At 43.6% G+C, this 24,404-nt stretch overlaps 2 protein-coding genes across 2 annotated transcripts; both read left to right on the forward strand.

Moving 5' to 3' along the window:
* Positions 1-3,344: 3,344 nt before the first annotated feature.
* Positions 3,345-21,258, forward strand: LOC116684684 (uncharacterized). The gene is made up of 9 exons (XM_032510162.1): positions 3,345-3,509; positions 6,455-6,557; positions 7,307-7,414; positions 7,795-7,905; positions 8,173-8,280; positions 8,345-8,455; positions 12,554-12,632; positions 20,560-20,788; positions 20,969-21,258. The coding sequence occupies exons 2-9, from the start codon at positions 6,469-6,471 to the stop codon at positions 21,256-21,258; spliced, it is 1,125 nt and encodes a 374-aa protein (XP_032366053.1). The 5' UTR covers positions 3,345-3,509; positions 6,455-6,468.
* A 578-nt stretch (positions 21,259-21,836) lies between these two features.
* On the forward strand, positions 21,837-23,550 carry LOC116684683 (NLR family CARD domain-containing protein 3-like). The gene is made up of 3 exons (XM_032510161.1): positions 21,837-22,764; positions 22,848-23,021; positions 23,165-23,550. Exons 1-3 carry the CDS (start codon positions 21,992-21,994, stop codon positions 23,340-23,342), a joined length of 1,125 nt encoding a protein of 374 aa, XP_032366052.1. The 5' UTR covers positions 21,837-21,991; the 3' UTR covers positions 23,343-23,550.
* The last annotated feature ends 854 nt before the right edge of the window (positions 23,551-24,404 follow it).

The raw sequence follows: 24,404 nt of genomic DNA on the forward strand, positions 1-24,404 counted from the left end.
ATGCATCCCTCACATTAGCATACAGGAGATCAATTGTCCTGTTGTTTCTGGTCGGACAGTCTACAACCTGGTGAAAACAGCCAAAGTAGAGTCCAAAGTAGCATGATTAAAGTCCCCAGAGATGATCATGAAGGCCTCAGGGTGCTGTGTCTGCAGCGCTGCTGTGACGGAGTGAATCTTCTCACAGGCAGCGGCTGCGTCCCGCTCTCGGAGGGATGTAACACCAGAGAGTAACCACATGGCTAAACTCCCTGGGTAAATAAAATGGCCTCATGCTAACGGCTAGCAGCTCGAGGTCCCGGCAACATGAGGCTGTCTTTACGGAGACATGTCCTGGGTTACACCAGCGGTCGTTGACATACATGATGAGTCCCCCACCTTTGCTTTTTCCACTTGCCTGTGTGTCTCTGTCGGCTCTCACGGCAGTGAATCCAAGCAGGTCCACGTTAGCATCGGGTACGAGGTGGTTTAGCCATGTCTCCGTAAAGATGAACAAGCTGGTCTCACGGTAAGTCCGCTGGTTGTTCAGCGCGGACAGCTCGTCGATCTTGTTCGGCAGCGAGTTCACGTTCCCCATGATAACGGAGGGAATCGACGGCTTGTAGCGCCTCCGATTCTCCGCTAGCTCGGCCTTTAGCTTCGCCCCGGCCTTGCAGCCCCTGGGTCTCCTCCCTCAGCTCCGTCGGGATAGGGTGCCGTGTCCCGGCGCGTCCCTTTGTGTGCAGAGCCAGCAATTCCTCTCTTGAGTAAGTGAGAAAGCTGGCTCCTGGTTGAATTTTACGATTGGAAATATCCATAGGATATATAGAAACACACTATCTTCGCAAGAAGAGTTAAAAAGAGATACAAAAAAGAGGTTTAAATAAGTAGAAAAAGCTAAAAACTGGAGAGCTACTGGAGAGGCAGCCGTCTGCCACAGCGCCAAACTACTATGTATACGTTGTACATTTAGCTTTTAATACTTACTACCTTGATACTTCCTCCACAACAGCCCCTGTTCCTCATGTGGCCCCTTGGGAAATGTAATTGCCCCCCCCCCCCCCCCTTTCCCTAGGACAGGGGTCGGCAACCTTTACCACTCAAAGAGCCATTTGGACCCGTTTCACACAGTAAAGAAAACACTGGGAGCCACAAAACCCTTTTGAAATGTTAAATGAAATAACTCTGTATATAACCTGTTTTTTTGCCTTTGTGCTATTTATAAACAAACTATACTGTGTTACATTTATGAAATCATCGAATGACTGCAGAGAAAATGAAATAACATTTCTCCATGCAACAAATTATTTTGAACTCCGAAATGAAGAAAACAAAAAACGTTGGCTTAACGGTTTAGTAAAATAGGGTTAGACCTGTCAACTGGGGAGGAGGGAGGAGCAGGAGATCAGAACACGTCTCCAGCTCCTCCAGTAACCAACAGAACTGACGGGGATTTAACCTTTCGCCATTAATCTGCTCAGAATCTCACTTCTGTGCATTCCAGAGGACATGTTTGAGCACACAGTGTCTCTTGGTGCAGGACGCAGTGAAGTCAACAACTTACTGTCCAGAAAGCCCTTAATTGTGTGCGCCTGTCATACTCGGTGCCCCGGGGGGGGGGGGTTATTCCTCTTGCTCTTAAACAATTCAAGATGGCCTCACAGACGCCCCCCCCGTGTTTGGGCTTTTAGTGGTATCAACTGGATCATTTCTTCTTGTGGCCCAGTCGGGTTTACATAGCGGCAGAACAGCGCTATTTGTTCAATATAACCATTGTTTTTAGATAATTACAGTCTTTAATTTGCTCTACGAACTAAAATAATATACATTTTAATTAAATATTCGTTAAGTATTTTTTAAAAGCTGAGCCGCATCAGAGGGATCAAAGAGCCGCAGGTTGCCGACCCCTGTGCTAGGACAACGTATGTAGGAGACTGGCTAAATTAATTCACATTCATCTGCTCATACGGGTACTTAGGAGTGTAGAAGTCTTCCTCTGGTCCTCCACTCCGTCCTGGGTTTCCTCTGGAGGACTTTTTTTAGGCACTGGAACAATAATTGAGTCTTTCCAAAGGCGAGGAACAGTGTGGAGATGTAAAGACTTTTTTTTTGCCGGGACTTTTCCTTTGGTTTATGCCTCTGAAGAGTGTCAGGACCTTGTTTCTGTCAACCTGGACTTTACCCTGCCCAGGGGCAACGTTATTAAAAACTGACAACTCCTCACTAAAATCCTGAATATTAAAGCGATTATAGAAAGTGTTCAGCTCATTTGAGAGGACCAGGTCTGACATGCCATTGAGGGAGATCAGACACTTCTTAGGTTGCACCCCCATTATTGCTTTCACACCCTCCCATGCAGGACGTGAGTTGCCTGTGCTAAGGTTAGGGGTGTTAGGGGTGTTATGGGTGTTAGGGTTAGGGGGGTTATGGGGGTTAGGGGGGTCAGGGTTAACCCTTACAGTTAGCTGTTAGCCACCGAGAATAGGATCACCAGCTTTCGAAAAATAGGAGGTAACCATGGTAACAGTTATGGAGGTGATTCAAAGTAAATATTTGAGAAATGAAATGCAGCTCTGAGACAGAGGGGGACAGGACTGAAGGGGATCTGTTAGCGTGAGGACAGTTAATGACTCATTTAATATTACTGACACTCTCTTATTATTCAGATTTAAAACACAACTCATGAAAGAATCTGAAGTCTCTGATGTTTAATCTGTACTTCAGTAAAAGTACCAGTACACGCTACCAAAGTACTGCGTTAGTATACGTTCTGCTGTGAAGATGTTACCGACCTGCTGGTTGTTGTCTTGGTAACCGATGACTTCATCAGTCTGTTAAAGCAGATTCTTCATCTAGTTCTGTGTTTCCTGTCATTAGAAGAAGAAAAGCAGGGCGCCCCCCCCCCCATATATTGAGATTTACTCCTCGACACAGCGGGTCCGGGTTCAACTCCGACCGGCAGCATGTCAGCCCCCCCCCTTCCCTTTTAAGCCTTCAGCTGGCAATAAGGAATCCTGATGCTATAACACAACTTGTGCACTTATGATGAGCTCCTACTTATATAATGTTAACTTATTCATTTATAAATATCTTATACATTTATATATTTCAGTACTTGACTTTTATCTAACATTTTCAGCTCATTATATATTATTATCCCTTGTTATTGGATAATATATATGATTCTAGATGAATTTATATTTATTTTATGTCCCACGGAGCCACTTGGAGAGATCCCTGCTGCTGTACAAGCTGCTGATCTTTAGCTCATTAGATGGTCAGTTAGCTCCATCTAGTGGACAGATAGTAGAACTCCATCATCTGATGGGGGACTGGCTCTGGGAACAGGTTGGACTGGTTTCTGACGTCTCTCTGACTCTGAAGTTATGAACTGGGACGGCGTCTTCACATCAAATGCACATCGACTTCAGGACTGACGAGGGACAACGAGCAGCTTCTTGTCTCCCAGTGTCTCCTGGACACATGAAGGAGGACCGGGTCTGGAAACTGACCTGAAGAGACTTCAGCAGGTGAGAATCTGACCAGAGGAGTCTGGAAATGTTTGATGAACAGAATCCCTTTGATTCAATCTGTTGGACTGGACAGAAGAACAGTTTCTTTCTGGGTTGTTCTTCAGATTTGTCTCGATAGACTATGATCCAGATGAGTGTCCATCTGAGTTAAAGGAGAGTGGTTGGAGAAGGATTAGCATGTCTTACTGTTGCTAGTTCTCAGGTCACAACAACAGCACAACGTCATCTGAGTTCACATCAGAGGAAAAACTGGTCGGACCGCTCTGATCCACTTGATCCAACACCCAGTAGTACTTTGACACGGAGTTGTTTGTACTTGTACTGCAGTACAGAATGAGCATAAGATCATTGTGTACTGCAGTAAAAGTACCGACATGATGAGATTGTCTTTGTGGTGCGTTCAGGTGTAAGCTCCATTTGATGTTTGGAGCAGTTTTATATGATGCTGCAGTGATTCTTTTCTTTATTGATCAACCTGCTGATTATTTCTTTGTGTTTTTAGGAAGCACAGGTTCAGTTATTAGCTATTATCAATGGTACTTCATCAATATTAGTAAAGTTATGAACATGTATATCTTGATAAATAATAAACGCATTTATTTATCTTTAGCAATACTGATTAATAAGTAATAATTCTTTGGACATACTCCATTTTGTGTGTGTGTGTGTGTGTGTGTGTGTCATCAGTGTAAAATGCAAGGAGTGTCAGAACTGGTCAGACAGCTCGCTGCTAAATTTAATGGAACTAAAACACAGACTGCAGCAGCCTCTTTCTTTGATAAAATTTGGATTGTGTTCTTTTATCCGTCTAATCAATCGCAAAATGTCTGTTACGTATGTGTTTGTGTTGGTGTGTGTGTCTGTGTGTGTGTGTGTGTCTGTGTGTGTTTGTGTTTGTGTTTGTGTGTGTGTCTGTGTAGAATATAATAGAATAGAATGCCTTTATTGTCATTATACACAATTACACGGTATTTGTGCAACGATGTGTGTTTGTCTGTGTGTGTTTGTGTTGGTGTGTGTGTCTGTGTGTGTTTGTGTGTGTGTCTGTGTGTGTGTGTTTGTCTGTGTGTGTGTCTGTGTGTGTGTGTTTGTCTGTGTGGTCTGTGTGTGTGTGTGTGTCTGTGTGTGTGTGTGTGTGTGTGTGTATGTGTGTGTGTGTGTGTGTGTGTGTTTGTCGGTGTGTGTGTCGGTGTGTGTGGTGGTGTGTTTGTGTTGTGTGTGTGTGTGTGTCTGTGTGTGTGTGTGTGTGTGTGTCTATGTGTGTGTGTGTGTGTGTGTGTGTGTGTGTGTGTGCGTCTGATAATAGTTGTACATCTCCAGTAGTTACCACCACCACCCTGCAGCCTGGTGAGCAGCTGCCCGCTGGTCAGACTGAGCAGCCTCTTATCTCCACAACAACGGGATTGTGTTGCTGTGCTGTGTGTTTGAACATTCAGACCAAATCTAGTGTAATCAGCTTTAATAATTTGGGATTTGGTTTTTGGCCGCAATTAGAAAAGTAGTGTAAAACTATTTTAAGGTAAAATTAGTAAATTTATGAAAATGTATATCTTGATCACTTTATCAAATTGAATAAATAAACAACGCATTTATTTATCTTTAGCAATACTGATTAATAAGTGATAATCCTTTTTTCGTTCGTGTGTGTGTGTGTGTGTGTGTGTGTGTGTGTGTGTGTGAGAGAGAGAATGAGGAAGATGACAACGTAACTACGCTGGTGGCTACACCACAAAAAAACAGGGCGTGTCCAAACAGCTCTGATCCACTTGGCCGTGGGACATTTGATCTAAAACCCAGTAGTACTTTGACTATGACTTTGTTAGTACAAGTTAAAGTTCTGCCTTGAAATTGTTACTTTGGTAAAAGGAGAAAAGTGTAATAAAATAACGGGCGCTCCAAAGCGCTGGTTGTCATCTCCGAGTCCGTACACGTGATGCAAACATGTCTGTACTCGGTAAATAACTAGTGTTAGTGTCGGTTATACGTCAGTCTCAAGATTTACCAGTTTATTAGTAAATGCAACATTTTGTCCAGTCTGTGTTGTTTTTCAGACAACAGCAGTGACCAGTGCTAGTTGGTGTCTGTTAGCTCACAGGGCTCTAGGGTGCTGGTTAGTGTCTATTAGCTCACAGGGCTCTAGGGTACTAGTTGGTGTCTGTTAGCTCACAGGGCTCTAGGGTGCTAGTTAGTGTCTATTAGCTCACAGGGCTCTAGGGTACTAGTTGGTGTCTGTTAGCTCACAGGGCTCTAGGGTGCTAATTGGTGTCTGTTAGCTCACAGGGCTCTAGGGTGCTAGTTAGCGTCTGTTAGCTCACAGGGCTCTAGAGTGCTAGTTAGTGTCTGTTAGCTCACAGGGCTCTAGGGTGCTAGTTAGTGTCTATTAGCTCACAGGGCTCTAGGGTGCTAGTTGGTGTCTGTTAGCTCACAGGGCTCTAGGGTGCTAGTTAGTGTCTGTTAGCTCACAGGGCTCTAGGGTGCTAGTTGGTGTCTGTTAGCTCACAGGGCTCTAGGGTGCTAGTTGGTGTCTGTTAGCTCACAGGGCTCTAGGGTGCTAGTTGGTGTCTGTTAGCTCACAGGGCTCTAGGGTGCTAGTTGGTGTCTGTTAGCTCACAGGGCTCTAGGGTGCTAGTTAGTGTCTGTTAGCTCACAGGGCTCTAGGGTGCAACTAACATTTTTTTTTGCACCGGTTCACCTAATGTCCTCTCCACAAACGAAGCAATGTTGTTTTTATCGATATGGTTTAATTTTGTGTTACAAGACCCATTTCTTCTGTAAAGCCGTGCCTGTTTGGATCTCTCCTCTTACTCTCCGCGCAGCCCCCCCTTCACTCCCACGACTCCCAGTGGCGGTCCACACTTCTGACATTTGTCCACAGTTTTAATTATTATATTTTCCTGTGATGAAAAGGTTGTCATAGTAACAGAGGTGATGTCTCCCAGCAGGTGTGGACTCTGCTATGAGTCAGTGTGAGGACAGAGAGGAGGGAGCCCCTCCCTCTAAAACCACTCTGTGGGGGGACCATGACAGCCAGACCAAAGCTCAGAGGTGAGATGATGATGGACTCTTCTCCATGTTAGAGCTCAGCACTCACATCACTCCTCCATCAGGATTCCCTCTCAATATCTACGTCTAGAATATTAAATACTAACGTGATTAAGAAGCTCTATAGCGTTTAACACCAAATTTATAATAAAAACATTTATTTATAATAATAAAAAAACCGGAGCTTCGTGCCCTGGATGTGATCCCACAAATCTCCATCACCTGCAAGATGCTATCCTCTCAATACGGGCCAACATCTCTAAAGAATGTTTTCAGCACCTTGTTGAATCAATGCCACGTAGAATTAAGAAAGGGGGTCAAACACAGTATTAGTATGGTGTTCCTAATATTCCTATAGGTGAGTGTATGTCTATAATATTAAATACTAAAGTGATAAATCAACAAAGAGACGACTGATGAAAGAAACAGAACTGAAGCTCTTTAGCGTTTAACACCAGATTTCTTTGGTCCCCAAATCCTGTTTTTTTGGGAGCAAGTTTGTTTATTTGACTCTTTTACTGTTATTATTTTGTCCTCTCAGTTTATTATGTTGGAACTTGTTATTTTAACACCAACCTTCCACAGATGTTATTAGCCACCTGCTATAATCTATATATAATATTTACAATAATCTTGTATTTTCACATAAATGTTCATCAATATGCTCTGTCCCTATTCTAAATTAATGAATCTCAAATCTCAGATTACATTTTGGTGAATAGTAACTCATCCACGGTCTTTGTTTGTATCAGGATGCAGCAGCAGAAACCTGGACCTGGACCCAGCTGTGTGTCCATGAAGAGTGACCGGTCTATGGGTCGTCCTATTGAGTTTAAAGATGGACAAGGTGTTGGTGGAAGGTAAGAATTTAAAAGTGAACTTTGTTATTACCTGACTCTCTCAGAGCTTCATAGTCGGGGTTTGGCGATGCCACATAATGTGGTTTTGATCTGATGCCCATGAAGTCCTTGTTGTTAAGGTTTTGATTTAGTGAACTTGAGTCTAAAGTCCTCAGACTCATGTTGAGTCAAAGTGGCGTGAGCTTCTGCTTCAGAGTGCAGCACTAAGAGAAGTTACATGTTCACAACATGGTCTACTCTGAGACAGATCCATTTATAATATTCATCCTGACGCTCAACTCTCAAAATAAGACTTATTTATCATTATTGTTATAATTATAAAACAGGGCAAATTGATTACTGTATCTGGTTAAAAGTATTCGTCCCTTCATTTGTATTAGTCTGCAGCAAAGACCTAAACCAGGACCTGGACCCAGCTGTGTGTCCATGAAGAGTGGCCGGTCTATGGGTACTCCTATTACCTTTAAAGATGGACGAGCTGCTGATGAAAGGTAATAATTTGAAAATGAACTTTGTTATTATCTGCCTCTCCTGAGAAGAAGAATCCAGACTTGGCCCAGAGCTCCGTAGTCTGTTGCAGGACTCAACGATATAATGTGTCAGCAGTGACATCACAGTGTCCAACTCCTGTATGAATGAATTAATAAAATGAACTTCTTACTTTGTTCGTCAAGAGTCAACGACTGAGATAAGACTGCATCTTTCATCAGATTATATTTTGATTACAGTTACTGATCCATGGTCTTTGTTTGTATCAGGATGCAGCAGCAGAAACCTGGACCTGGACCCAGCTGTGTGTCCATAAAGAGTGACCGGTCTAAGGGTCGTATTATTAACTTAAAAGATGGACGAGCTGTTGATAAAAGGTAAGAATTTATAACTGAACTTTGTTTAAAAGTAATAACTTCAACTTCAACTACTTTTCATCAGTCTGCAGAAAAGACCTGAACCAGGATCTGGACCCAGCTGTGTGTCCATGAAGAGTGGCCGGTCTATGGTTTGTCCTTATAACTTTAAAGATGGACAAGCTGTTGAGGAAAGGTAATAATTTAAAACTTTGTTATTACCTGACTCTCTCAGAGCTTCATGGTCTAGGTTTGGCAATGCCACAAATTATGATTTTAATCTGATGCCCAGTGATACCAAGACCAGGACCACCAGACAGATTATTTACTTTTTTAGAAGCAATTGTAACAGTAGCAATAATAACACTACAAAAGAACCAAAACAACCCATCACTAAGTCATCCAGTCCTGGGGTCTCATTTATAAAACTGTGTGTAGGATCCTTACTAAAAAACACATGTCACAATTTAGATTTTAAATTCAAGAATTTATCCAAATGAGCTTTTCAGTTTGAACTATCTACAAACCCAATTCCACAAAAGTTAGGACACTGTACAAAAAAGGACTGAGCTTCTCACCCTATCTCTAAGGGAGACGCCAGCCCCCCTCCTGAGGAAACTAGCCCTCCTCTTGAGGAAACCCATTTCGGCCGCTTGTACCCTGGATCTCGTTCTTTCGGTCATGACCCAGCCTTCATGACCATAGGTGAGGGTAGGAACGAAAATTGCCCGGTAGATCGAGAGCTTTGCCTTCTGGCTCAGCTCTCTTTTTGTCACAACGGTGCGATAAACGGAATGTAATACCGCACCGGCTGCTCCGATTCTCCGACCAATCTCACGCTCCATGGTCCCCTCACTCGCAAACAAGACCCCAAGGTACTTAAACTCCTTCAGTTGGGGTAAGGACTCACTCCCTACCTGAAGAAAGCACTCCATCGGTTTCCTGCTGAGAACCATGGCCTCAGATTTAGAGGTGCTGATCCTCATCCCAGCTGCTTCACACTCAGCTGCGAACCGATCCAGTGAGTGCTGAAGGTCACAGACCGATGATGCCATCAGGACCACATCATCTGCAAATATCCTCGATATCCTGTCCATATATATTACAAACAGGATTGGTGACAAAGCGCAGCCCTGGCGGAGGCCAACCCTCACTTGGAACGAGTCCAACTTACTGCCGAGAACCCGGACACAGCTCTCGCTTTGGTCATACAGTGATTGCATGGCCCTGAGAAGGGACCCCCTTTCCCCATACTCCCGCAGCACCTCCCACAATTTGTCCCGGGGGACCCGGTCATACGCCTTCTCCAGATCCACAAAACACATGTAGACTGGTTGGGCATACTCCCAGGCCCCCTCCAAGATCCTTGCGAGAGTAAAGATCTGATCCGTTGTTCCATGGCCAGGACGGAATCTGCATTGTTCCTCTTCAATCCGAGGTTCGACTAGTAGATTAAACTATACCAGGGAGGCTGAGAAGTGTGATACCCCTGTAATTGGCACACAGCCTCTGGTCCCCCTTTTTGAAGAGGGGAACCACCACCCCGGTCTGCTACTCCTTAGGCACTGTCCCAGACTTCCTTGTGATGTTGAAGTTTGCCTACCGTAGCAATAGGAGCACAGAGGATGCAGTTTCCATGGCACTGCACTCTGTGCTCACACATCTGGACAATAGGAACACTTATGCTCGTATGCTGTTTGTTGACTTCAGCTCAGCATTCAACACCGTCATCCCAGCTAAGTTAATAGCCAAACTTGGAGACCTGGGCATCACCACCTCCACGTGCAACTGGATTTTGGACTTTCTGACCAACAGACCCCAGAATGTTTGATCAGGCTCCAACTGCTCCACGTCCATCACACTCAACACTGGTGTACCACTGGGCTGTGTGCTAAGCCGGTTTCTCTACTCCCTCTTCACCTCCGACTGCAAGCCTGTGTACGAATCTAATTCCATCATCAAGTTTTGCGGACGACACTACGGTGATTGGTCTCATCAGCAACAACGATGAGACTGCCTATAGGGAGGAGATTCAGCACCTGGCCACATGGTGCACTGAAAATAACCAGCTCCTCAACACCACCAAAACCAAGGAGCTCATCGTGGACTTCAGAAAGGAGCCAAGAGGCACGCACGACACCGACCACATCAATGGAATGGCTGTTGAGCGTGTCTCCAGTTTCAAGTTTCTGGGGATCCACATCTCGGCGGACATGTCCTGGTCAACCAACACCTCCTGCCTGGTCAAGAAGGCTCACCAGCGCCTCTTCTTCCTGAGGACACTGAGGAAGAATCAGCTTTCCTCAACTATCCTGGTGAACTTCTATCGCTGTGCTATAAAATGCATCCTGACCAACTGTGCAACAGTGTGGTATGGGAGCTGTTCTGTTGCAGAGCGCAAGGCACTGCAGCAGGTGGTGAAAACCGCCCAGCGCATCACTGGGACTCCACTACCCGCTATCACTGGGACTCCACTACCCGCATCACTGGGACTCCACTACCCTCCATCACCGGGACTCCACTACCCGCCATCGAGCACATCCAGAGGAAACACTGTCTGCATCGAGCTCGCAGCATCCTTAAGGACTCCTCTCACCCAGCCCACAGACTGTTTTCTCTCCTGCCCTCCGGCAGGCATTTCAGGGTCCTCCGGACCAGGACCAGCAGACTAACGAACAGTTTTTTCCCCAGAGCTGTCTCTTTATTGAACTCCAACCATCAATGATCCCACTTCCCTCATATACTGATAGACTCTCCTCTCCCTCCTCACACCTGCCTCCATTTTCTTATCTGCAACATTATAATATTCACCTACACTGCTGACTGTTATTATAGTAACAACTGTTTATATCTGTATCTATTTTGCACTACTTACCTTTTTGCACTACTTACATTTCAAGTTGCACTGCTGACTGTTTATTTACAGTACCAATTGTTTACATATACATCTGCACTACCGTACTTTAACTGTAATATGCAATTACTTTCCAAAGCACTTTAATTCAGATCGCTTCTGCCCAAACTTTACTTTATTTGTACTACCTTTAAATCATTGTTATACTGCTCATTTTATCCTAACTTATTATATCTATCTGTAAAAATTCTGTCAATAATAATAGCCGCCTGTATATATATTCATAGTACATACTCACCTGTAAACTCTGTAAACCATTAGTATATCATGTTATTTGCACATATCTGTAAAATTCTGCTTATAATAGTATTAATTTCCATATTTATTCAGTACATATTCATGTCCTACACTTATGAACCATTGTATATCCTGCACTTACTGCTATTGTACTTCTGGTTAGACCCAAACTGCATTTCATTGCCTTGTACCTGTGTAATGACAATAAAGTTGAATCTAATGTGAATCTAATCTAATTTCTGTATGTGATGCAGTCCCGTCTAAGGGCCCCAAAGATCACAGGCATCCAGTCTGGTTTTCTGGCCTTGACCCTTCCACACAGAGATGGTTCCAGATTCTCTGAATCTTTGGATGATATTATGTTCTGTAGATGATGATAACTTCTAACTCTTTGCAATTTTTCTCTGAGAAACTCCTTTCTGATATTGCTCCACTAGTTTTCGCCACAGCATTGGGGGAATTGGTGATCCTCTGCCCATCTTGACTTCTGAGAGACCCTGCCACTCTGAGAAGCTCTTTTTATACCCAATCATGTTGCCAATTGACCTAATGAGTTGCAAATTGGTCCTCCAGCTGTTCATTATAAGTAATTTTAACTTTTCTGGCCTCTTATTGCCACCTGTCCCAACTTTTTTGTATTCTGGTTTGTAAATAAGCACAATCTACAAGTACCCCAGTATGTTTTCTCTCTATGTCCCCACCTACATACACGACCAAAGAAAAAAACAAGAGACTCAGTTTAGCTTACATTGGTTGGTAGCATGCAGCAAAGGACTCTGGGTAACATTTACTCATCAGAGTTGGAGATGACGGAGAAACAACAGAACTGTGGGAACATGTTGCCTTCCCTGTGACTGAGATATGGAAACAATTAACAATGGTAAAACATAATGTGCTCAAATGGTGTGTTCAATTGCACCTCTTTAAAAACTCTGAGAAACTGTTGTTTCTTTCCCTGTTAAGAAAAAAAAAGTTCTTCTCCTGATTTGTGAATGTCCGTACAGTAATCCAGTAACGCCTTGATGCATTTGGTGATTTAGCCAACAACCGCATGCATGTATGAAAGCCATAGTTGCCGTTGTGTCATCATCAGGACTGTGCACAGATCATTAAATGTTCTTAAACTTGATGTTTTCTCTACAGAGTTCACCAAGAGAGCTCAGAGGGCCTCGGTGGTCAGTCTGACCTGCAGCAGCAAACAGACCTGGACTCCATATTTATGGTGTGTGTAGCGGCCCCTCTGATTTATGGACTCGGACGCAGAGAGTTTCAAACGGGTGTCAATTTATTCTTCCTCTTAAGGAGCACCAGGCACCATACGTATCACAAACACCGTGAAAACTACAGAAAACAGAAGTACAAAAAGTTTCAATGTAGATTCACAAACAATACATATATTAAATCATCTTCACATATAATCACATTCACATATTAATCGTACCTTATTCCGCTCTCCAAGGGCGCTAATCAAGTGTCGGTCCATTAGCTAGCATGCTTTCTAGCCTGACGTCCTCACAGTTGGAGCTCTTAGAAATACCATGTGCAAACATTAAAAGATTAATAGGGTAAATCGCAAGGTAAACCTTCTCTTAAAAGACTCAAATTGACAAATATGATAAACTACAAACATGTTAACAGGTTTTACCTTCGCTCCGACGATGCGTGAGCACCACATGGAAAAGAGTGTGTAACAGGAAGTGTAGCGTCAAACAAAATACCAGAAGAAGAAGACAGCGCTTTCAAAATAAAAGTAGACCAAACCACAAAATGACAATAAAACCACAATGTCTTAACATTAAAAAATATACTGTGTAAGACAATATCAGAGACATTTACACTCCCACCAAATCCTAGTGCAATGAATAAATACAAAAGGAGTAAATGAGTTGTACAGGATTTCTTGACTAAGAAATTAATAGCTATCAGAAGTGTAACAGTAAAGCATCAATGTGTGTAGTGTTGTCAATCACTTCTAATCAGTTCTCAAGGAGGAGTACCAATTTTTTGATTGGTCTCTCAATAACTGAAGGTTTGAATGGAGGATCTTGTTTTTTATGAGATTTCCTTTCCCCAACTCGCACTTTAACTCGACGAACTAAGCCGTCACTGCTTTGAACAGTCTCAATGACTCGTCCAAGTTGCCACTGATTTCGTGGGAGGTTGTCATCTTTAATGATGACAATGTCATTCACTTTGAGGTTGCGCTGAGGTGAGTGCCATTTCTGTCTCAGGGATATGTTCAACAGATACTCCTTTTTCCAGCGGCTCCAAAACTGTTCAATAAGATACTGAACTCTTCTCCATCTTTTTGTAGCATACAGGTCCTCCTTGACAAATACTCTAGGAGGAGGAAGAGCAACTTTAGATTTCATCATGATGAGATGATTCGGTGTTATTGGCTCCAGTGCCAGAGGATCATTGATTCCATCCACTGTTAACGGGCGGCTGTTAACAACGGCCATGGCCTCATATAACAATGTTCTGAGGGAGGCGTCATCGAGTCGACCTGGGCACTGTGCAAAGGTGGCATTCAGCACATTTCTAACAGTTCTGATCTGGCGTTCCCATACACCGCCAGCGTGACTGTCAGAGGGAGCATTAAAGACAAATTTGCACTGCTTCTCAGTCAAGAAGATTTCCAGTAGCTTAGTGTCACATTGTTTAAGTGCTTCCTTGAGCTCATTTCTGGCACCAACAAAATTAGAGCCTTGATCACAATGTAGTTGCTGAACAGCTCCTCTTAGGCTGATAAAGCATCTCAATGAGTTAATGAATGAGTCTGTTGACAAATCTTCAAGCATTTCAATGTGAACAGCTCTTGAGTACAAACAGGTTAAAATCAAGCCGTATCTTTTATATTCTTTGCGGGCTTTCTTTACAATGAAAGGGCCAAAACAGTCCATGCCACTATATGTGAAAGGTGCTGAGGCTTCGACACGTTCTTTGGGAAGTTCAGCCATTTGCTGTCTTTCTGTAGGTCGTCACAGTTTCCTACAAAACACACAAGTGTGTATGATCTTAGCAACCAACTTGCTCCCACCAATTACCCAGAATCCATTGACACGAAGCTCCATTAAAGTCTGGCTTCTACCCTGATGGCATGTCTTAGCGTGGAAATGGGACACGATCAGCTTAGTGATGTGACTGTTATTTGGTAAGATGACTGGGTGCTTGACTTTGTGGCCGAGCGATGACTGTTTCAATCTCCCACCAACACGGAGGAGTCCTTCAGACCAGATAGGGTCGAGCCGGAAAAGAGAGCTTGATTTTGGAAGGTCTTTCTTACTCTGAAGCATCTTTATCTCCTGAGGGAAGGCTTGCTGCTGTACGATCTTAATTACTTCATCTGTAGCCTTCTCACGCTCTTCAACAGTCACATACTCACTGTGTTGTTTCTTTTTTGGCCCCAGCCTCTTGATTCTTGCAACTACTTTAAGAATTGTTGCCCAGGAGGAAAACTGACTTAGACGTTTGAGGATGTCATTATAGTCTATGACTTCTGTTGCAAGCACTTGAATTGTCTTGACTTCTGGATCACCAACGAGTAATTCTGATGGAGCGCTGGGTGTTAGAGATAATTCATGCTCCCAGAGAAACTTTGGTCCTCTCAGCCAGTTTGTGGAATGAATGCCTGAAGCACAAAGACCGCGTGAAGCATGATCTGCAGGGTTTTCTGCCGTGTCCACATAGTGCCACTGACTGGGGTCACTGTTATCCCTTATCAGCTGAACACGGTTTGCAACAAATATGTGGAACCTACGAGCATCATTATTAATGTACCCAAGCACAACTTGTGAATCTGTCCAGAAAACCTCTTCATCAATTTTTATGTCAAGTTCACCTTTTAACATGACACTAACTTTTGTAGCAACCACAGCTGCCGCAAGTTCTAGTCTTGGAATGCTTGTGACCTTTGAGGGTGCAACCCTTGCTTTCGCAAACACGAGACTGCAATGCACTTCATTCTTGTCATTTTTGTACCTCAGGTAAGAACATGCACCGTATCCTACGCAACTGGCATAGGAAAAATGGTGCAACTCTACTCTGACAATGTTATTGAAGTCATATGGGTGGTAACATCTCGGAATTGAAACCTCTTTCAACTTGTGAAGTCCATTTATCCAATCCTCCCACCGTGGTCTCATGTCTTCTGGGAGTGGATCATCCCATCCGATGCCTCTGTGACACAGCTCTTGAAGAACATGTTTTCCAGTTAGACTGAATGGAGCGATGAATCCAAGTGGGTCATAAAGTGAGGCAATGACAGAAAGGCAACCACGCCGGGTTGAAGGCTGATCCTTCACGCTGCTGTTAAAGTTGAAAGTGTCGGTTTTAATCAACCATTGAATGCCGAGTGCGCACTCTGATAGAGTTGGATCCAGTCCTAGAGGTTCAATGGTTACTGCTCTTTCTGAGGGATCTAAGCAGGTGAGTACTGCTTCCTCATTTGAGTTGAATTTATGGAGGCGTAGGCCTCCCCTTTTGCACAACTCCTGTGACTCAGTTATCAGTTTCTTGGCTTCCTCGACCGATGGGACACTGACCAACCCGTCATCAACGTAGAAGTTTTTCTCCACAAATGTTGATGCTAGGGGATAGTCAGCTTTGTGTTGCCGTGCCAGATGTTTTAAACCAAAATTGGCACATCCTGGAGACGAAGCGGCTCCGAAGAGATGAACTGCCATCCTGTATTCCTGTGGTTCCTTCTCCAAATCTCCACCTTTCCACCAGAGGAATTTTAGATAATTCCGGGATTCAGGAGTGACGGAGAATTGATAAAACATTCTTTCGATGTCACAGATGATCGCTACTGCTTCCTTCCTGAAGCGGCAAAGGACTCCTACCAGAGGATTTATAAGATCAGGCCCAGTTAGTAGAGTGTCGTTTAAAGAAACACCATGGAATTTGGCTGAACAATCGAATACGACTCTCAGCTTGTCTGGTTTTTTGGGGTGATAGATGCCGTGATGCGGAAGGTACCACTCAATCTCTCTCTCAGATGTTGCAGGGGCAGGCTCTGCATCACCCTTGTTAATTATCTCTTCCATGAATGTTTTGTATTGTTCGTAGTATTGTTTATTGGTCTTTAATTTCTTCTTAAGGCACTGCAGGCGAACTGTGGCTAGCCTTTTGTTGTTTGGTAGATTAGGTGGACTGTTGCCCTTGAAAGGGAGGGGCATCTCGTAGTGTCCGTCTTTCTTCTGCGTGATGCTGTTACTGAGGAACTGTATGAAATGAACATCATTCTGTGACACATATTTATCTTCATAAGTTCTCTCGAAGAAGTCTGATTCTAGGGCTTTTAGAACATCTGTCGCTGATGGGATTGACTGTTCTTTTACTGTGAGCCGGTGCACAAAGCTTTGACTTCCTTGTCTGTCTAGGTGAGGATTTGATGAGCCTATGATGCTCCATCCTAGTTCTGATCTCTGTGCAAATGGTTGATTTTTATCCCCAATGATAACTTCAAGCGGAGCTAGTGCTGCTGGACAGTCATATCCAATCAAGAGCCCTACATCACAGTCTTGAAGGGGTGGCAGTTTATCTGCCAAATGTCTTAGATGAGGCCACAGTAACGCTGTTTCCTTTGTTGGGACGTAGGACTTGTCCACCGGGATAAAATAACGACTGTAGGCCTGATGTACTTGGATGTGGTTCTTAGAATGCAGTCCTCGAACTTGTAGACCATGGACACTCTTGCTAGATATAATTGTGTCAATAGCCGTCATAGTACTCAGTTTCAGTTTTACTGATTGGGCATCAACATTCAGTTTTTCAAGTATGTCTTCTAAAACAAACGTTGAGTCACTCTGTGTGTCCAATATTGCGTATGTAAGTACTTCTCTGTGTGGCTCTTGTATTGAAGACACAAGGACTGGGACAATACTTGAGGTCGCAGAAGCGCGTAGTGTTGATGCATGGGATACAACTTTGTGCGTTTCCAAGCTTGCATGGTTTTCTGTGGAAGTTGAGCTATTCGTTGTTACTTCCGCAGGTCTTTGTTTTCTGTCTTCATGCAAGCAGGTTGGGTGACGATAACTGCATATGTTGCATGTGTGTCGCCTCTTACAATCTTTAGTCATGTGACCCTTCCTCAAGCATCCAAAACAGAGCCGATTTTCATAGATGAATGCCTTTTTGTCTTCACCACTCTTCTCTGCAAAGGTGGGACATTTGGTGATGATGTGATCTTCACTTTTACAGACAGAGCAAGGTGATTTTGATTTACTGCCACTTGTTTCATGTTTCTCTTGAGCAAAACTCTTTGTCTGTGTGTTTGTGTTGAGAGCTTTGGCTCTCTTTGATGATCTTTCATCTGTGGCCTTAAAATGTATCGACAATGGAGAAGCAATAGGATTACAGGCTATCCGTGCTTCTTTACTCAGGAACTTTGTGAAGCGTGCAAAATCTGGATAGCTTTCGGATTTGTCAAGTTCCTCTACAACAATTCGACTCAACTTGCGTACAATCCATTCAGGTAGTTTTTTGAGCAACTTGTGATTTTCCTCACAATCGTTAAGAATAGCTAGACCTTTGACGTGTGGGATCGCCTCAGTGCAGCCTTGGAGGAAGTCAGCAAACTCTTGTAATGCTAGTGGATCGTTTGTGTTGATCTTTGGCCATCTCATGAGTTTATCTCTGAAAGCCTTTTGTATGATGAATGGGTTCCCATATCTGTCTTGTAAGACTTTCCATGCTCCATTGTATGCGCTCTCTGAATCTCGATAAAAGAAACCTTCTACAGCTTTGCGCGCCTCCCCTGCGAGATACATTTTGAGATAAAACATCTTCTCACTTGGTGGAGGGGTTTTCTGTCAATAAGAGCTATGAATGAAATCTTCCAATCTGTAAACTGTAAAGGGTTACCACTAAACGTGGTTGGTTCAGGGACTGGCAAGCGGTTCATGCTTAATGAGCTGGCGATTGCTTGGGCTAGACTGACGGACTCTTGAGTCATTGTCACTTCAGGAACAGCTTGGTGAGGTTGGAATGATGCAGCATCAGGATTTAATTGAGGCTCAGTTTCCATTCTGTACAGAGCAGAGTTAATGTTGTCATTAATCTCATCATGGTTCTCAAGACTTTCAAAATCGTCATATGCTCTCACACGAGCTGCTGCTATGGCGACATCTTTTACTGCTTGTAACTGCTGCAATTTGGCTCTCTCTTGTTCCAACTGTTGTTGCATTTCCACCTCTTTTTGTTTCATAGCTGCCAACATGTTTGCCTCTTTAAGTTTCCATTCACCCTCTAACTTGTGAAGATGTGCTTGCTGTGCTTGGATTTCTTTCATGGCTTTTGATTGTTCCAGCTTAGCTGCAAGCTCTGCTTGTGCATCTGCTCTACTGCTGTGGGTACTGGCAGAGCTCACCGTTTCAGTTTTTGTATGACCAAAGACAGACCCATATCCCTCTTTGTTTAATATTTCTCTTACTATTTCCTTCTCAAGTTGGTCATTAAAATCTCGGTTAATAGTCTCTAGACGGTTACTTATGAGTTCACAAATGTCTTTTGTTAGCGTGACACTGGCATCCATTTTCTTTACAATCTCTGGTGTGGTGTTACTGTTACGTAGGATAGGTTCATACTGCTGGCCTACGTCATTATGCTTTGCTTCAATGTCTTGCTGTAATTCATTAAGGTCTTCTAATGAACAGAGGGTTTTTAATTTTGTCCTAGTCTCCCTTGCTATCAGCTTCCAAGAGTCATAGGCCTTGTTAAATGCTTTCTCCCGTTTTCGGATGTCTTGGTCATGCATCTCTTGGCCTTTCTCTGTTAACTTTCTTTCACGTGAGCTGGACCTGCATGGTGTGTCTTTATGTGACATCTTGTTGGTTTGCGCTACTGCTTTAAGTCGTGTTTAGCCTTTGATCGTCCTATGCTTGAATTTACACTTGTAAGCTGTAGTTATGTTTTACCACAGAGTAACGTTTACGTCAAGCATTAACAGATTATGGACATTCAAAAGATTTTTAGCATAAAACAGTAACAACAAATTTCACCCTTAAACCTTTTCATACATAGACATGACACAAGCACATGGGCCGGTTTCTTAATATAGTCACCATTTTAGAAGTGTTAGGAACTGGGAATTAGCTTATTATTTAAGTCACTTTAGTTATGCTGTAAACTTGCGTGTGTAGAAATTGTTCTCTTCCATCTTAGCTGCTTGGCATCCAGTGTCTCTTTTTACGACTGTAGTTGTACCTTAAGCACGCTGTCCATTTTAAGTCTTGCCTGGGTGCAGTAGTTGGATGTAAGCGACGTAGACTGGCTAGTATCCGGTTGGTAATTGGACCACGGACGTGATGGCGTCAGCTCCTCACCAGGGATGGCAGGGCTGGTGTACCGGTAAGTTTTCACTGTAGCGGCCCCTCGGATTTATGGACTCGGACGCAGAGAGTTTCAAACGGGTGTCAATTTATTCTTCCTCTTAAGGAGCACCAGGCACCATACGTATCACAAACACCGTGAAAACTACAGAAAACAGAAGTACAAAAAGTTTCAATGTAGATTCACAAACAATACATATATTAAATCATCTTCACATATAATCACATTCACATATTAATCGTACCTTATTCCGCTCTCCAAGGGCGCTAATCAAGTGTCGGTCCATTAGCTAGCATGCTTTCTAGCCTGACGTCCTCACAGTTGGAGCTCTTAGAAATACCATGTGCAAACATTAAAAGATTAATAGGGTAAATCGCAAGGTAAACCTTCTCTTAAAAGACTCAAATTGACAAATATGATAAACTACAAACATGTTAACAGGTTTTACCTTCGCTCCGACGATGCGTGAGCACCACATGGAAAAGAGTGTGTAACAGGAAGTGTAGCGTCAAACAAAATACCAGAAGAAGAAGACAGCGCTTTCAAAATAAAAGCGGACCAAACCACAAAATGACAATAAAACCACAATGTCTTAACATTAAAAAATATGCTGTGTAAGACAATATCAGAGACATTTACAGTGTGTACATATTAAAAGAATATTTTCATTATTATCTACAGATTAAATGATGAACTACCATTCAGATCCAATAGTCTCCATGCTGCTCTTTTCAAACCAGCAGGCCTTCAGACTGAGAGATGAATCACATGTTGAGTTCTTTAGACTAAATGTTGACCTTATCATTCTGGTCCAGCTGCTGGAGGAGAACATCGTCACTTTTGTAAAGAACGAGCTGAAGAAGTTTCAGAAGGTTCTATGTCCAGATTACCCAGAATGCTTAGAGAGTCAGAGGGAGGATGAGGAGGTTTTGGAGGGTGAGGATGAAGAGCAGAGGAGGAGGAGCAGAGAAGCATTTCTGAAGATCACACTGCACTTCATGAGGAGAATGAAGCAGGAGGAGCTGGCTGACCGTCTGCACAGCAGTAAGAGGATTTTAACACATTTATCATGATAGAAAGATGAGATGGAGGAAAAATGTGACAACTGTATATTTCCAAACTATTCTGTAACAAAATTGCACACATTGTATCAAATCAATTTTTTTCAAACTGATACAGCCTGACGTGTTTATATTCTCTTATTTTATTTTGTTTTTTTGTTAGGTTGTTCAGAAACTTGTGTTGAAGGATGCCGCCCCAAACTCAAGTCCAACCTGGAAAAGAAGTTCCAGTGTGTGTTTGAGGGGATTGCTAAAGCAGGAAACCCAACCGTTCTGTATCAGATGTTCACAGAGATCTTCATCATGGAGGGAGGGGCTGCAGGGGTCAATGAAGAACATGAGGTCAGACAGATTGAAACAGCATCCAGGAAACCAGACAGACCAGAAACAATAATCAGATGTGAGACATCTTTAAAGCCCCACCTGGAAGAGATGAACCAATCAGAACTGTGATGACAACGGGGTGGCTGGCATCGGGAAAACAGTCTTAACACAGAAGTTCACTCTGGACTGGGCTGAAGCAAAGCCAACCAGGACATCCAGTTCATATTCCCATTCACCTTCAGAGAGCTGATGTGCTGAAGAGAGAAAGTTCAGCTTGGTGGAACTTGTTGATCTCTTCTTTAGTGAAACCAAGAAGCAGGAATCAGCAGGTTGGAAGAGGCCAGGTTGTCTTCATCTTTGACGGTCTGGATGAGTGTCGACTTCCTCTGGACTTCCTCAACACTGAGATCCTGACTGATGTTACAGAGTCCACCTCAGTGGGTGTGCTGCTGATAAACCTCATCAGGGGGAATCTGCTTCCCTCTGCTTGCCTCTGGATAACCACACGACCTGCAGCAGCCAATCAGATCCCTGCTGAGTATGTTGACATGGTGACAGAGGTCAGAGGATTCACTGACACCACAGAAGGAGATTATTTCAGTAAGATACAAGACAAGAAGCAGGCCAGCCGAATCATCTCCCACATCAAGACATCACGAAGCCTCCACATCATGTGCCCATCCCAGTCTTCTGCTGGATCACTGCTACAGTTCTGGAGAGGTGTTGGAGACCAGAGAGGGAGGACAGCTGCCCAAGACTCTGACTGAGATGTACATCCACTTCCTCGTGGTTCAGTCCAAACTGAACATTAATATCATGGAAATCTGAAACCGATCAACACTGGAGTCCAGAGACCAGGAAGATGATTGAGTCTTTGGGAAAACTGGCTTTTGAGCAGCTGCAGAAAGGCAACCTGATCTTCTATGAATCAGACCTGACAGAGTGTGGCATCGATATCAGAGCAGCATCAGTGTGCTCAGGAGTGTTCACACAGATCTTTAAAGAGGAGAGTGGACTGTACCAGGACAAGGTGTTCTGCTTCGTCCATCTGAGTGTTCAGGAGTTCCTGGCTGCTCTTCATGTCCATCTGACCTTCACCAACTCTGGAGTCAACCTGCTGGCAGAAGAACAAACAACCTCCCGGCTACCTAAATTCTTCAGAGAAACTCTTAAACTAAAACGTCTCCATCAGAGTGCTGTAGACAAGGCCTTACAGAGTCCAAATGGACACCTGGACTTGTTCCTCCGGTTCCTCCTGGGTGTTTCACTAGAGACAAATCAAACTCTCCTACAAGGTCTGATGACACAGACTGTAAGTAGCTCAAAGACCAAAAATGAAACAGTCAAGTACATCAAGAAGAAGATCAGTGAGAATCTGTCTGCAGAGAGAAGCATCAATCTGTTCCACTGTCTGAATGAACTGAATGATGGTTCTCTAGTGGAGGAGATCCAACATTCCCTGAGATCAGGACGTCTCTCCATAGATAAACTGTCTCCTGCTCAATGGTCAGCTCTGGTCTTCATCTTACTGTCATCAGAAGAAGATCTGGACGTGTTTGACCTGAAGAAATACTCTGCTTCAGAGGAGGCTCTTCTGATGCTGCTGCCAGTGGTCAAAGCCTCCAACAAAGCTCGGTACATGCACAATGCAGTTTTTATTTAGAGAAATCAAATAGTGTAATAGTTTTTTATGTACTGCCTTGCTGATGTCTTTTCAGGCTGAGTGGCTGTAACCTGTCAGAGAGAAGCTGTAAAGCTCTGTCCTCAGTTCTCAGTTTGCAGTCATCTAATCTGAGAGAACTGGACCTGAGTAACAACAACCTGCGGGATTCAGGAGTAAAGCTGATGTCTCCTGGACTGAAGAGTCCACACTGCAGACTGGAAACTCTCAGGTGGTTGCTTAGTTAGGACCTGAGTAACAATTTTCAACAACATTTTATTTGTAAATCCCTAGTTAGATTTACAGTGGACAAATGTGAATGATAGCGTGTGTGTGTGTGTGTGTGTGTGTGTGTGTGTGTGTGTGTGTGTGTAGTCTCTCAGGCTGTATGATCTCAGAGGAAGGCTGTACTTTTCTGGCCTCAGCTCTGAGCTCCAACCCCTCCCATCTGAGAGTGCTGGACCTGAGCTACAATCATCCAGGAGACTCAGGAGTGAAGATGCTTTCTACTTTACTGGAGGATCCAGAAAACAGATTGGACACTCTCAGGTAGGGACAGACATGTACTAAGGGACTCTGCTTCATGTTGAATGGAGGATCTGAGCAATGGTGTATCTAATTTTTATTGAAGGTCAGAGGCCTGGAACGATTCAATTGGCATAAACAAAATAAGATCTAATCAACTCACCTTTTACTTTACGCAAAGTACATTCACAGTAAGTACTTGCTTTTCCTTCTGAACTTTTGTTCCGATAAAGGTAGCTGAAATTAGGTACCATGGTACCTTTCTTTCAGTAGCCTTCTCTCTATCCTGTTGTTCTTGTGTCAGACTAATGGCGTTTTTCCACTGCTTGGTATCTACTCGACTTGCCTCGACTCTACTCGCCTTTTTGGGTTTTCCGTTACGAAAAAAAGTCCCTGGGTACTAGTACTACTAGTCGAGGTTCCAAGCGAGCCGAGGCGATACCAAAAGGTGACTTGGAAACCTGCAGACTGCTAGTTGGTCAGATCACTGCATTTTTAGCAAACAAGAGTGCGGAGTGTGTGTCCGGAACAAACGCGACATTTAAAAAAAATATCTAGCCAGACACCAACAGATTATCTATTCTCTGCACTATTCTCACTTTTGAACTGTTCAATATTAAGGGCTATTAGGGGCTTTATGTCGTTTCCAATATTGCAAACTTTTACTTAAAAAAAAAAAACGTCCCGTACATCCCGGTCTTCTTCCTCTGCACCCTGTGACAGTGTCCCCCCCCCCCCGTCTCTGTTGGCCCAGATGCATCCCAGTCGTTTTCATAAGCCGCTCCATGACTCTCATAACGATCTCACAAAGCACAGCAGGTCAGAACCAGAGATTTCACCAGTTGTACATCAAACGCCCACCAGACGATCTTCGGCGGCGATTTTGCAAAGCGTGACTGCTCTGAAACACAAACAGCACACATGTTTTGGTGTGTAATCATAGTTGCTAAAGTTCATGTACTTTATATAGCGTATAGTAAATACTGACCGGGGCCCCTAACACATGCAAATGTTAGCTAAAGTTTACCAGGAAACTTAACTTACCCTTTTGTGTCGTCATTTCGAGGTCCGACTCCGTCGGAATTCCCAA

This window comes from Etheostoma spectabile, unplaced genomic scaffold (genome assembly GCF_008692095.1).
Source record: "Etheostoma spectabile isolate EspeVRDwgs_2016 unplaced genomic scaffold, UIUC_Espe_1.0 scaffold00019460, whole genome shotgun sequence".
NCBI classification, from domain to species: Eukaryota; Metazoa; Chordata; class Actinopteri; order Perciformes; family Percidae; genus Etheostoma; species Etheostoma spectabile.